Source organism: Aptenodytes patagonicus, chromosome 20 (genome assembly GCF_965638725.1).
Source record: "Aptenodytes patagonicus chromosome 20, bAptPat1.pri.cur, whole genome shotgun sequence".
NCBI lineage: Eukaryota > Metazoa > Chordata > Aves > Sphenisciformes > Spheniscidae > Aptenodytes > Aptenodytes patagonicus.
Window position 1 is genome coordinate 9088773 of NC_134968.1, and position 14936 is coordinate 9103708.

Here is a 14936-nt window from a genome sequence, read left to right on the forward strand (position 1 = left end):
GGTAAATATTCAGAAATTCAGTAAGTCATGTGAACAGAATGAACAGGTCTTGTGTATATATATGTCACAGGTCAGGTAAGAGAAGTCAAATAACACCCCCGCTTTTAGGTGGTCCTCTGTCATACAATTCCTAGTAGACAAAATGTTAGGGAGGGGCAGAAGGAAAGAGGGGAGAGGCAACAGTAAGCAGCCATTAACTGCTAGGCCTCAGTGACAAAGAACATCACTCCTAGCCTACCCATGACCTACTCCATCCAGTATTGGAGTGACAGAACCATATCCACATTTTCACATATTGGTGCAGGCCTGGCTTTCTGCCCCCATCTCACACTATAAACAACCTCCCTCCCTCCCTCCCTCCCTCCCTCCCTCCCTCCCTCCCTCCCTCCCTCCCTCCCTCCCTCCCTCCCCTCCTTCCTTCCTTCCTTCCTTCCTTCCTTCCTTCCTTCCTTCCTTCCTTCCTTCCTTCCTTCCTTCCTTCCTTCCTTCCTTCCTTCCCCTAAAATCCTCTGTGGCTCCATCTCGCATTATTTTCACTTCTCTGTTCATGTCAGAAAGCCCAGTGGCCAAAAAATAGATATCAAGTAATTTAAGACACCCCAGTAAGGGAAGCTGAAGTCCTACTGATTGACTGACTGCATCACAGTGAAAGAAATGAAACATTTAGTGTCTGATTCACCACATCACCTATAAAAGGAGTGAGATAAGTCCTACTATAGGTGTGCTTCTGTCTCTCCAGTAAAGATTTCTGAAGAAAGAAGAGAGAAGTCCCACAGCACAGTCGGTGGAGTGGGGGTGAGGGCATCTAACTTTAAAAATTGACATCAACATCTCTGCAAAAGGGATCTCAAGCAAATGCAAAGATCTAAGGAATAAATATGAGCCTTTGTACCCTGCAATCACATTCTATGTATTCCCCATTGTTGAGGAAGAAACTGCTGGAGACATCCTCAAGTCCTTCCCCAAGAGATCTCCAGAACAGTGCAAGCAAAGGTGCTGAATGTGAGAATTACACCCTAGGATTAAGTCACCAGAACAAATGGATGTCTCACAACAGGGCTGTATGTGCTGTTCTTCCTTTGATGATGTGTCCTTCTCTGTGTGATATGGTCTCCTGACCAGGTCCATGTGTGTACAGTGGAAAAGGTGCTTCCCCACTCTGTCCCCATACGTGGGTACATTTCTGCTGCCAAAATGCATTCTGTGCCTTGAGATTTACCAGTGTAGTCCAGTGGCTGGTTGCCCCTTCAGTAAGAGATGACGAGTCTGAAGAACGCAGAATTAATGACCCCTTTCTCCTCTGTGTCAGGCTAATTTCTTCTCTCTCTCTGTGCATCAGTTTCCCATTCTGGGCAGTAAGAAAACACAAAGCTGCCACGGCTGGCACAGCGCTGCATGAATATCCCATCTGCATCATACACACAGCAACACTCATCAGGGTAATGAGGCAATGTGACTAATGAAGCAGATAGTACTGAGCTTCACCCTCTACACTTTCTTAGCATTCTCTATGGGTATCTTTCCTTCTAATTATTCCTTCTTCCTTTGCCTGCCTATGGACAAAGGGTATTTGGGTTTGCTTTGTTTTGGTTTGGTTTTGCTTTCTTTGGACTGTGGGTGTTTTGGTTGTCAGCTGGGCTTTCCCTTCAGTGCAGAGAGCGCCTATGGAACCAGTTGGGACCACAGACCTGACATTTGTGGGGAGCACAATTAACCATGCACCCATAATGGAGCTAACCCCGAAATACCAACTCCTCATAGTTGTATGCTTGGTCACTATCCCAAACTATGAAACTTAGAGAGCATTAACATCACGCGCTTTCAGCACGCACAGTCGTTGCCTTCTTACTTTGTTCAGCTAAGCCAGCTCTAGAGTTGCACCCTTCGATCCAGTGGCTCTCCAGGGATTCCCAAGAGACTCCTCACTTGAGTAACTGGCTGAAGCACAGCGATCTTGGTGCAGTGACTACCCCTCTGGCAGTCTGTCCATTTGATTCCTCCCAGATGAAGCCAACAGAGGGACCAGAACCAGGAAACCACACTCTGCTGACTGAATTTGTCCTCTCTGGATTGTCCAACCACCCAGAAATGCAGCACTTGCTGTTCTTCACATTCTGCTTAATTTACACCGTCACCATCATTGGGAACCTTCTCATCTTCATGGTCACAGTGCACCCCACCCTCTGCATGCCCATGTACTTCTTCCTCCGGGTCCTGTCCTTCCTGGATATTTCCACAGCATCGATCGTTTTTCCCAAGATGCTGGTAAACTTCCTGTCAGAGGACAGAAGCATCTCCTACATGGGCTGTGCCACACAGCTCTACTGTGTGATTTTTCTTAGCAGCCACTGAATGGTACCTTTTGGCAGCCACGGCCTATGACCGTTATGTGGCCATATGCAACCCCCTTAGATATGCAATCATCATGAACAGCAGAGTTGTCATTCCTTGGTCCTGCCGTCATGCTGCAGTGGTAACACTGTGTCTGTGGTGCAGACAGCTTGGGTGTTCACATTGCCGTTTTGTGGGCCCAAGAAGATTAACTACTTCTTCTGTGATATTCCTCCATTCATCGTGCTCACCTGCACTGCCACTTCTTTGTATGAAAAGCAGATCATTACAGCCACAGTGCTGGTCATCTTTACACCATTTTGTCTCATCCTGGTATCCTATGCCTGCATCATCTCCAAAATCCTGAAGATTTCCTCTGCAGAGGGCGGACACAAGATCTTCTCCACCTGTTCCTCACACCTTACTGTTGTAAACACTTTATTATGCAAGTGGGACCTTGATTTACCATTTACCATAATTTGGCCAAAATCCAGTAATTCACAAGACACTAAGAAAGTCCTAGCTTTCATATACACGACCATAATTCCCACATTATACCTGATTTACAGCCTGAGGACTAAAGTGAAACGAGTACTAATTAAAATTATAGCTGAGCTGAGGAAGGTATGAACTTATTTTGCTTAAAAGGAATCTTTCTTCTCCTCTGTATACTTGGATTTTTTGTTTCTTTTATGCTTGACATTTTTTAAATACCCTGATAACTTGGAACACTTGGAAAATGAATGTATCTCAAACACTACTTAGACATTTTGTGTTCCTTCTGTCCAGTATGAGTGTATATGAATCTTAGTACTTCAGTATTCATGTTATATCACCTTGTGTCATCTGATGAAAAATGAGGTTTCAGTCTTTGTTTCCAAGAAAAAAAAGTTAATATTTCATACAGTACAGTCACTATAGCAGAGACTGCAATATATCTTGGACAGGTGTATTGTCACCTGGGCCATAGTGTCATCTGTATTTTGCATATCTCTGTTACTAGTTCTTTATGCGATGAATAAAATTTTTTGGAGAAGTGCCTGAGAGCCTTATACAAGCACTCACAGATAAGTGGCTTCAGGACCTTGGAGTCATTTATCTTCTGTCATTTGGAAGAGGGGAGGAAATCAGCTCTAGCTTTGTCTGAGAGAGTACGAAACTGAATGCAGTCTCGTACATGACCAACAAATGTTCTAGGTCCATAAGTGCCTGTATGAAAGTGTGGCAGCAGCCTGTATGTGCCATTTCACCTGGTAATGCAGAGAACCTGGGCCAGATTTCCCAAGGTTCTTGTGTCTCATGTTTTAGTACAGCACATGGGCATCTTCCTTCTCTTTCAAGCAGATTCCAGAGACCAAGAATCATCATTTAGTCTTCCAAGAGTGAGTGGGAGCAAGATGTGTTATTTGGTGAATGTGCTTAAACAGAAGAATGATCATAATGAGCAAGAAAAAAACCTCTCATGAGAGTTGTCTCCACTGAGTTTTGCCTGTTGCCTTTTAGGGACAAATACTAGAGACAAGCATGAGTGCAGTTCTATGAGCTGCCTTCTTTTGCAGTCCAGATGGTACAACCACCATCTTGTAACGATGGACTCTGTCAGTCATCTCCAGTGCCAACCTTCTGCCAGGGCATCCTAGGACTGAGAAGCTCCTCAGAACAACCAGATCTCCAACGGCCTCTGAGTGTGCATGTGTGCACATGTGTGTGTATGCATGTACATGTATGCTTGTGTGCATGTGTGTGGGAGACCTCTTTGCTCAGACCCTGTTGAGAATTTCTGGCATACTTGGGTAGGTGGCAGAGGTGCCCGCAGTGTGCTGGAGGTTGGACTGTGCTCAGTGGAAATGGGTTGCCCTTGCCCTTCTCGGCTGGTGCAGGGATGGCCTACCTGCTGTTACACCTTCATTTGACCCAGGAAGACTAGGCCACTTGAATCTTTGTGATCCTCCTCCTGCCCTGAATGACGTCTTTGGAAGAGACCATTCCCTGCTCTCCTCATCTCATACTGCCCTCATTCAAGGCCTTCTGCACCTTTGCAACATTCCTAATTTTAGAAAAATGCAGTAAAGACATTTGCATTTTAGCTAGCTCTCCTTTTTTCTCTTGATAATTAAGAGAAACAGGCACTTCTTGAGAATATGTCATCTGTCCTACTTTAAATTCCTAATTTAGGATCAGGGCCTAACAGAATACTGTGTCCTTTTCTCTCTGGTCATATACTCTATTAAAAAGGCCATGGAACAGCCTATCTAAACTACATCCATAGATTATGACAGAAACATATAAAAAAGCTACAGAAAATGCAGTTGTTAAAACCACAATTAGACATTAGAAGCAGAGGGAGGGGTAGTCATGACCTTATTTAAGTAGCACTTGGGAAACAGTCAAGACTGCAGGAGAGATGAATTCTCACATTTTTCAAGCTGAGGGGATTGAAACCTGTAGTGCCCTTACTGTTATGGTATAGTGTACAGGGGGGAGATGGGGGTATGGTGTTCTCTAGGCATCCTGCTAAAGCTGAGCTGCAGTGCAAAAAAAGACAGAAGAATTAATTTTAACTGTATATTTTTACTTTTCTTAAAGAAGGAACTTAAGGGATAATTTACCACCTTCTCTGCTAGTAAGTGTAAATACAGGGTTTTTTAGTTTGTTTGTGTGTTTGTTTTCTTCAGCACTTGGCACTAACGGACCTTAGAAAAGGATATGTTATTGTAGGTAGTCTTATTTCCTAGGAAAGGCTGGTTGTCATCGGTTATGGACTAATCAGAAGGACAAACAGCAGGTTCCAAGCCTCCACAGGAGATGGAAAGTTGCATTAGGCATCCTCCTGGTAGGACCTAACTGTATTTTACTGAATGAAAGCAGGACTCTCCACATAAGAATGCAGCAGCAGAGATCCTCAATTACCTGTTCCAATGCACTCCTATATTTAAGAATAAAAGACTGAATTTCAGTAAGCCTCTGTATGCATCTAAGAGTAATTAGGCTTACTATCACTCCCTTTTTGAGACTTTGATTTATTCATTTTCTTTCTAAAAGGTAGAAGTTACTTCTAGGATTTTGAGCCCAATATCTCTGAGAAAACTGAACACTCCAAGCTATCAAGACAGAGATGGGGGTGGGGGATGGAGGAAGGATAAAGATGGGCTTGTTCTCGGTTGTTTTTTTTTTGTTTGGGTATTTTGTGGTTTTATCTTGCTGTTCATTTTACATTTCACAGGGGAGAGGGGAAGGCGTCTTCTGCTACTGTTGAGCCATTCAGATGATGTGAGGATATGTGGAAACTGATTCCATGAAGATTTGTCAGCGTTTTAGCAGAAAGGCAACAGAACTGTAAGAATGGAACACACGAGTCTCTAAGAGATCTACCAAAAACATGAACTAAACTCTAAATGTGATTTACCCTCTGACTGTAGAAGGAGCTAAGATGACAACCTGGGAAACAGACAACTTGTAGGTATCTGGAGATGGCAGGCAGTGAGGAATTCGTTTTCCCTACCTCCAGTGTTTTATTACCCACACACAGGCATAAAGTACAATTTCAGACCCCCAGGCCTACCCTACCTGACCACCAGCAGCCAATTCAGAAATTTTTGGGTCTCACTTATGTCCAGTCCATATCTGCCAGCTCCATGCAATGCGTCACTATGGCATCTTAAGTAGCACTGATCAGCTGTGTTTGAGTACTTGAATGCCACGCCAAGGAACTTAATGGAGTCTAGAGAGAATTTCAGCTCATTACATACATTCAGTTTGGGCAACTGAATTGTTACTGAAATTAGGATGGCTCCAGTTAGCTGGCTAAAACATCTAAAGGTGTTCCATGTAGGTGTCTGCTTGTCTGGTTGTTACCCCATGATGTTCAAAGGAAGTGTCGTGAATACAGTCAGCAGAGTCTTCATGGTGCTGGTTGATATGATATGGTACATAATGGAAACCTCATTCTCCTGCAGCTGATTCTCCTTGAATGTTAGAAAAGGGCATTCCAGGACTGAAAACACACCATTAAAGGCATATATGTGGTGCTCTTTGAAAATCCATTAAATCCCTACTTAGACATTCTCAAAAAACTTCCCTGTGCTGCAGAGAAATACTTTGAAGTCCTGGTGGTCACCAAGTTGAACAAGAGTCAGCAATGTGACCTTGACCTTACTGCAAAGAAGGTTAATGGTATCGTGGGTTGTATCAGGCATAGGATTGTCAGCAGGTTGAAGGAAGTGATCCTTCCCCTTTATTCAGTGATGGTGAAGCCACACCTGGAGTACCATGTCCAGTTCTAGGCTCCCCAGTACAAGAGAGAGATGGACATACTGGATAGAGTCCAGTAAAGAGCCACAAAGATGATTAAGAGACTGGAACATCTCTCCTATGAGGAAAGGCTGAGACAGCTGGGATTGTTTAGCTTGGAGAAGAGAAGGCTCAGAGGGAATCTTATAAATGTGTATAAAAACCTGATGGGAAAGAATGAAAAAGACAGAGCGAGACTGTTGTCAGTGGTGCCCAGTGACAGGACAAGAGGCAATGGGCACAAATTAAAAACCATGAAATTCCATATGAACAGAAGAAAAAAACTTTTTTACTCTGAGGGTGCTCAAATAATGGAACAAGTTTTCTGGAGAGGTTGTGGTGTCTCCCCCTGCAGAGATATTCAAAACATGACTGGACAGAATCCTGGGCAACTGGATCTGGTGAAACCTACTAAGCCACAAAGACCCCAAGATCATTCTCTGAAGCCAATTGGTCCCCAGCCTGTGCTGGGGCATGGGGTATTCCAGGACTTGGCATTGCCCTTTGCTGAATTTCATGAGGTTCCTCTGCCTGTTTCTCCAGCCTGTTCAGGTCTCCCTGAATGACAGCATACCCATCTGGTCTATCATCACTCCTCCCATCTTTGTATTGTCAGCAAACGTGCTGAGAGTGCACTCTGTGCTATCATCCAGGTCATTAATGAAGAAGTTAAATAGTACTAGATGCAATATTGGCTCTTGGAGTACTCCACTAATGACTGGCCTGCAGCTGGACTTTGAGCCCCTGATCACAATCCTCTGAGCACAGCAGTTCAGCGAGTTTTCAATCCACCCCACTGTCCAGTTAGCTAGTCCATACTTTGTCAGCTTGTCTATTAGGATGTTGCAGGACAGAGTGTGAAAAGCCTTACTGAAGTCTCCAGTCATCCATCAAGCCAATCGCCTCATTATTACTCATACTCATCATTGAGTAGGGAAGTGATCGTGCCCCAGCTACTCGGCACTGGTAAGGCCGCACCTCGAATACTGTGTTCAGTTTTGGGCCCCTCACTACAAGAAGGACGTTGAGGTGCTGGAGCGTGTCCAGAGAAGGGCAACGAGGCTGGTGAAGGCTCTGGAGAACAAGTCTTATGAGGAGCGGCTGAGGGAACTGGGGTTGTTTAGCCTGGAGAAAAGGAGGCTGAGGGGAGACCTCATCGCTCTCTACAACTCCCTGAAAGGAGGTTGTAGTGAGGTGGGGGTCGGTCTCTTCTCCCAAGTAACTAGCGATAGGACGAGAGGAAATGGCCTCAAGTTGCGGCAGGGGAGGTTTAGATTGGATGTAAGGAAAAATTTCTTTACTGAAAGAGTGGTTAAACATTGGAACAGGCTGCCCAGGGAAGTGGTTGAGTCCCCATCCCTGGAGGTATTTAAAAGACGAGTAGATGAGGCACTTAGGGACATGGTTTAGTGGGTGGTGGTGTTGGGTTGACGATTGGACTCGATGATCTTAGAGGTCTTTTCCAACCTCAATGATTCTATGATTCTATGATTCTATGATTATAGAAGGCTATCAGGTTGGTTAAGCGTGATTTCCCTTTCATAAATCCATGCTGACCTCTGAAGCAGCTCAAACCCCCTCATATGCTGCTTAGTATCTCCTTTTCATTTGGGGTGTAATGACATCCTCTATACCCCCAGCTATAAAACCCTAGAGGTCAACCTTGGGTCTCTGAATGTTTTCTGCCAAAGGCTCCAGGTGAGACCATGCTCCCCAGGTGTAATATAGAGTACACTCCTCACAGCTGGTCCTTTCTGGCTTGCCCCAAGGACTGCTGCAGGAACTTTCTCTTGTTTGACCTGTTCAAAGGTTCATTGCAGCTCAGGGTCCCAGTTGAAAGAGTTGTTCTTTCAGGTCACTCAATAGAGAGGACTCACAAACTCACTACAAGAGGGAATATACATTCTCCAGAAACTCACAATGCCCAGGAAAGCTTGTGTTTCTTTTTTGCTAGCCGGTGGGGACGTGGTTGTTATCTTATTGAACACATCCATTGGGATGTGACAACACCCATTTTGCCATTTTATTCCCAAAAACTGGATCTCTTGTGCAGGTCCTTTGACCTTGCTTTGTTTTATGGCAAAACCAGTTTTCGGAAGGAAGAGGACTTCTACCTTTCAGCATTAGAATACAGCATCTCTTTTTGGTATAAAAAAGGCATCCTTCTTTCAGATGATTTCAGCAAGATTACATGTCTGTTCAGGCATCAACTCCCAGGCCATTGCAAGTGAAAGCTGGTCTAGACACCTATCCAAATTCTCCCACACACCTTGCCACCCAGGCATTGGCTGACTCAGGGCACATTCCTGTGTGTCTTCCCCAACTAGTTAGTTACTGGAGGTTCCACTGTGTGGTGGGTGGGCCCCGGCCAGCTGTTAAACACCCACTCTACCTCTCACTCACTCCCCTTCCCATGGGATGGGGAGAAAATAGAAGGAAGGCAAAAAAACTCATGGATCAATATAACGACAGCTTAATAAGGGAAAAAAAAAGCTGTGTGCCTGGGCAAAGCAAAAAGAGAAAGTCAGTCACTACTTCCCATCAGCAGGCAGATTTCCAGCCACTGCCTGCAAAGCAGGGCCTCAGCACATGTAATAGTTGCTTGGGAAGACAAACACCGTAACCCCAAATGTGCCCTTCCTCCTCTTTTCCCTGAGCTTTTATTGCTGAGCACGACATTGCATGGTATACAATATCCTTTTGGACAGTTTGGGTCAGCTGTCCTGGCTGTGTCCCTTCCCATCCTCTTGCCCACCCCCTAGCCTTCTCACTTTTGGGTGGGAGGGAAGAGAGAAAACCTTGATGCTGTGTGAGCACTGTTCAGCAATAGCCAAAACACTGGTGTGTTACCCACACTGTTTTAGCCACAAATGCAAAACACAGCACCATAGGGGCTGCTATGAAGTAACCTTCTAACTCCATCCCACATGGACCCTTTCATCAAGGGCAACTGACAAAGGTCATTAGAAGCTGCTAGAGCTTACTGGAAGCTTGCCAAAAGTTAAGGACTCCTGTGGCTATCCTTATCCTTATCCTTATCCTTATCCTTTTCCTTTTCCTTATCCTTATCCTTATCTTTACCCTTAACTGGCAGCAGCAGGCACCCTCTAAGCTCCTTAGGGGGTTCCTAGGAGTCCCCTGACAATCCCAGACAAAGTTTGCAGACGTTTGAGAATATCCCAAGGAGATCTCAAAGAAGCAGAGCCCAGAAACTGCTGTGCAAACTGCTGCATCTGTCAGCTGCCTCTTTTAGCTGTGCTCAGGATCTTGCCACTTGGGAGAGACCTCTGGAGGTTTCTAGTTCAACCTCCTTCTCAAAGATAGTTCAGTTAGGGCCTTGTCTGGTTGAATTTTAAATGTCTCCAAGGGTGCTGTCCCACATCTTCTCTGGGCCCCTGTTCCAGAGTTTGAACAGCCTCATGATGAAAATATTTCTTGTTTTGTCTAATCAAATATGACTTAAGCTTTCTCTTCTTAGAACTGAACAAACCCAGTTCCCTTTGTATCTCCTCATATGTCCTGTGCTCCAGCCCTCCACTATCTTCCTGGTTTTCCACTGGAATCACTCCAGACTATCAACATTTTTCTTGTAGTGGGAAGCCCTAAACTGGAAGCAGTATTCCAGATATGGTCTACCAGATGCTGAGTTAAAAGAGAATAAACACTTCCCTTGATCTACTGGCTGCAGTTTATTTGATATGGCTCAGGATGCTAATAGCCTCCATCATTTTTCAGTAGTGCTGCTACCCAAGCAGGCAGTCGACCCTCCTGTACTGATGCAGGTGATTAATCCATCCGTGGTGCAAGAGTTTGCATTTATCCTTTCTCAGTTTCATGAGGTTGCTCTAGTGTGTCTAGGTCCTTCTGAATGGCCTCCCTTGCACTTGAGTATATTGACTGTTGATCAGTGCCAGTGATGGACAGTGTCATCACTTCACACTGATGTTCTCTATAAATTGTATGAGACTGCTTCTTGTTTCCTCCTCCAGCTCTTTGATGAAGATATTAAACAGGACAGATCCAAGGATAGACCCCTGAGCAAATCCCATCACAACCAGTCTCCAGGTAGATAACAAACCATTCACTATTTCCCTTTGAATCCAAAGAGCATCCATCCAGTTTTTCCCCAGTCTAGCAGTCCACCCATTCAGACCATAATATCCACACATCCAAGGATGCTGTGGAAACTGTAACGATATGTGGAAGGAGAGACCATCTACTCCCTCAACATTATCTGATCAAGGACCTTGTCAAAATGGGATCACAAGAAAAAGGAGAAAGTAGTAAACAGAACATTCAGAGACACAACCCTGGCACACAAACAATGATGGAGACATTGAGGGAGACAACAAGAAACAAAGCTAATCAGTCACACTAACTGATGGGCTGTCAAGAAACTGCAGGCATCACTTCAGAGAGGGGAAACCTGGACTTTGCAACTGATAAAAATGCAAATGGTCCCAGGTACTGGAGGGGGCTGGTGGGACTGTGCAAACTGAGGAAGAAATGTACAGGGGAAGGGGATCAGGGATGAACATAGAGGGAAATAGACAGAAAGGGGTACAAAAGGGGTGGGTTGCATGTGAAACAGAGACCGTCAGTGCGCTTGTCTGACTGAGCCCTGCACCTGGTCACTGCAGTCTGTCTTGTCTTATTAAATCCTTCCTTAACTCACTCTCTGCGTAATCTCTCTCTATCCCGTGTGTACGTGTGCTGCAAGGACTAGTGCCAACTACTGAGGGGATTGGTGTGAGTGGGTTGGTGCCAGCTACTGGAGTCAGACCGGCAGTGTAGGTGCCTGCAGTGTCAGCTACTGGAGCCAGTGGGGTCTCAGCTGCCAACCACTGGGGAGGGAACAATGTGCATTCCCAAAACCAGGTACTGGGAGGGACTTGCATGAATGCAGTGCATGAGAGGGCTCAGCACCAGTGACAGGGGTGGAACTGTGGGTCATAAGCCCATGTGCCTGGATGACAGCCGCTGTGGATGGAGAGGGCAAATGTATCTTCCCCAAAGCTGGTGTGCACCAGGGGTGTATGTAACTCACTAACAAACTTCAAGCTGGACTAGCTGTCAAGTAGGAGACCGTGGGTCTGGAATCAGGTGGGCAGAGGGTCTGTGCCCAGGGATCCCACAAGTGTGGGGTGCCTGTGGGACCAGTGTGTGAATGTTGCATGATTGGTGCATCAAGTTGAACCAGCCAGCAAGTAGGAGACCCATGGGGTGGGTCTGAGGGCCGGGATCCAGGCAGGGGCACCAGGTGGACAGGGGGGACATGCTGATGCTTGGAGAACCCACAAATGTACGTGTGCTTGTGAACCCTGAGTGTCATGTGTGTGTCTGCACTAGTGACCTCCTGTCTCTGCCAACCCCAGCAGAGTGGACGTGGCTGGCTGTGCTTGTGTGTGATGTGGGGCCTGTGTGTGGCTGCTGCTGGAGGCACTGCCTTGTCTGTGGCAGTCTGTGTGACTGGCCATGTCAGTGTCCTGAATGTGCCTCTGTGTGTGTGTGTGTGTCTTTGCCTGCATGTGTGTGTCTCTGGGATACGTGCTTAACTTTGCTACTGGTTGGAGCTGCAGATGGGACAGTGGCAACCGTGTGCCTCAGCCTGGGCAGAGACCTCAGGTCCCTGGGCACTGGGCTGGGCTCCAGTGGCTGGAGGCTGCTCCCTTAACAGAGACTATGTTGAAAGCCTTGCTAAAGTCAAGTAGGTTACATCCACAGCTCTCTCTTCATCCACAGCTCTCATCATTCCATTATAGAAGGTAATTTGTCTGGTCGGGCATGATTTATTGTTGACAAATCCATGTTGACTATTCCCAATCATTATCTTTTCCCTCCAGAAAGAACTTCCAAGAAGACTTGCTCCACAGTTTTCCCCTGGATTAAAGCCTGACCAGCCTGTAGTTCCCAGATAGTTCTTGCCCTTCTGAAGATGGGTGTAACATTTACCTCTCTCCAGCCATCCTGATGATGGAGAGGCCTCACAGGCCTCACAGTGGCATCAGCCAGCCATCTCTGCACCATCAGATACACTCCCCTGGATCTCATGGTCTTGTATGGGTTGAGATTTCTCAAAAGACTCCTTACTTGATTCTTTCCCACTATTGGTAGTTCCTTTTCTTCTTGAGGTTCTGTCTCTTGGACACATTGCCAGTGAAGATCAAAACAAAGAAGGTACTGGGTACCTCAGCTGTATCTGCATCTGCTGCCACTAAATCACTGGCCACATTCAGGATGGACTCACATTTTCATTGTTTATCCTTTTCCAATTAATGGGAAAAGGTTTGCACTCCATGGAGTGGAATGGCCACATAAACCGTGTACACTGCTAAGATCTGCTCTCAGCCACTTGTGATGGCAAGCTAAAACAATGTTTTCTCTGGAAGGAAGTATCCACATTAAGAGTCTGAAATTAAGACAGGGTCATGTTGCAAAGTACCAAAGGGTATTTTGCTTTGTATTGTGGCACAGCAATGATGGTACGTACTGCAGACCTGAAGAGGCACAAGAAAAGACCATTTTCATGTGCAAGATCTGCTGGGATAGTGATGGAAACACTCTCGATGCAGTCTGTTTCCATACCATCTCCCTGCAGTAATGGGTTTCTTGCTGGAATGGGGTGGTTCAGCTCAGGAGGAGCCCAGAATTAAACTAATCCATTCAATAAGTAAGCACTGTCCATTTATAGACACAGACCACAATGTGTTTAGGCAGAAATATCAATGATTATTCACTACAATTGTGGAAGATTTTCAAGGCCCATTTTTAAATGTCAGTACTGGTGTAGAAAATTTTTGACAATTGTCCCAATGAAACCTTACTAACTGAATTGCACAAGGAGAGGAAAAGAAGATTTTGCCGTTATAGAGGTGAATCAGTATTTGGCAGTTGGCACAACTGGGGTTGGCAATGATACCAATGTTGCATTTAGCTTAAATGGGTTTAGTTGAATACCTTTTGAAACATACGTGTTCCTCCTTATGATTTTTTTTTTTTTTTTTTAGTTAAGCTGTGTTGTTTGGGGTTTTTTTTGAGCTCATTAACATTTTGGACAACACTTTGGTAAGGTCTAGGTGGCAATAAGGCTAAAGGAGTGGTTTACATTGGGTGGGAACCATCTTTCCTAATTTTGGGCTTCTGCAAAGCATAGACCCATGTCTGAACTAGACACCTAGACTACTTTATAGCCCATGGAAAGCATGAGGTGTTCTAAATCATGACTGGCCTGTTCTGGAGGTAGACTGGTGGTTAGCAGGGCTAACACATGAGGATCAGGAATTGCCTGTTTCTCCTCTTGGATTATAAATGGAGTTTAGGGAAATAACTCTTAGGTTAATCTCTGTGCTGTAGGGATGTCACTTTAACTATGGGAAACCAGTGCCTTTGCCTGTAAGAATCCCGGGGGCATGCAGTGATGAAGAACGAAAGCTCTATGACAATATTAATTATGCTGGTTTTTTTCCCCTCCATTTCCTCCTCCTTTCCATGTTTTTGCCCACTAGGCAACACAGTCATCCTTGCTGCTACCTTTTCCAACTCCAGCCTCCACAATCCCAAGTATCTCTTCCTCTTCCAGTTAGCACTGGTGGTCATCATCTGCACCACTATGATCATGCCCAAGATGCTGTAAAGTTTATTGACCCTCAGGAATACCATGTCCTTCTCTGAGGGCATGCTCCAGTTGTACCTCACATGCAGGAAAGAGGAAAGCTTTGTCTACTCGCTTCTTCCCCCTCATCATGTTGTCTTTTCATTATTCCATATTCATCTACATTGACATCAGGCTGTGCCCAGCTATTCCTTTGACAGAGAAAGGATTGTAGCTACCTAGTGCACTTTGGTGACTCCAGCTCTCAACCTAAATAGTCTGTCCTCTGGGGAACAAAGAGGTCTCAGTGGCCCTCAAGAAAATGGGAACCTTTCTTTGGATATAGGCTTCCAGAGGACACCCATAGCAGGGCCGTTTCTAGGTCTGGAGCTTTGGCATTCTCTTTTCTGCAGGTGTATGACTCTGAGCAAGCTCAGTACTGTCTACAAGAAAGACCCAAGATGCCCATCTCTTTTTCCAAGGTTTCCTTGCTGGTCCAAAACTGGCTTCCTACCTGTATCCTCTTAGATCTGATGAGTCACAGTGGAAAACGAAAAGTCAGGGAAGGGTGTCAGGAAGGCAGGCTGACGAACTTGCCTGAAGTGCCTGTGTGGGTGCAGACTTTGGCTGCAACAGTGGCTGGGGACAGGCCCCTGGACACTCACTGTTTGTGGCATAGGCCCTGATGGGAGTGCTGGGTTGGGGTGGGGCTGCTCATGGGGCA

The 14936-nt window shown here is 45.5% G+C and overlaps 1 protein-coding gene across 1 annotated transcript; it reads left to right on the forward strand.

Moving 5' to 3' along the window:
- Positions 1-2004: 2004 nt before the first annotated feature.
- LOC143169240 (olfactory receptor 10A4-like) lies at positions 2005-14254 on the forward strand. The gene is given in 5 exon segments (XM_076356514.1): positions 2005-2334; positions 2336-2432; positions 2435-2760; positions 10611-10686; positions 14127-14254. Coding segments are annotated over 5 exon segments (957 nt in total).
- Positions 14255-14936: the final 682 nt, after the last annotated feature.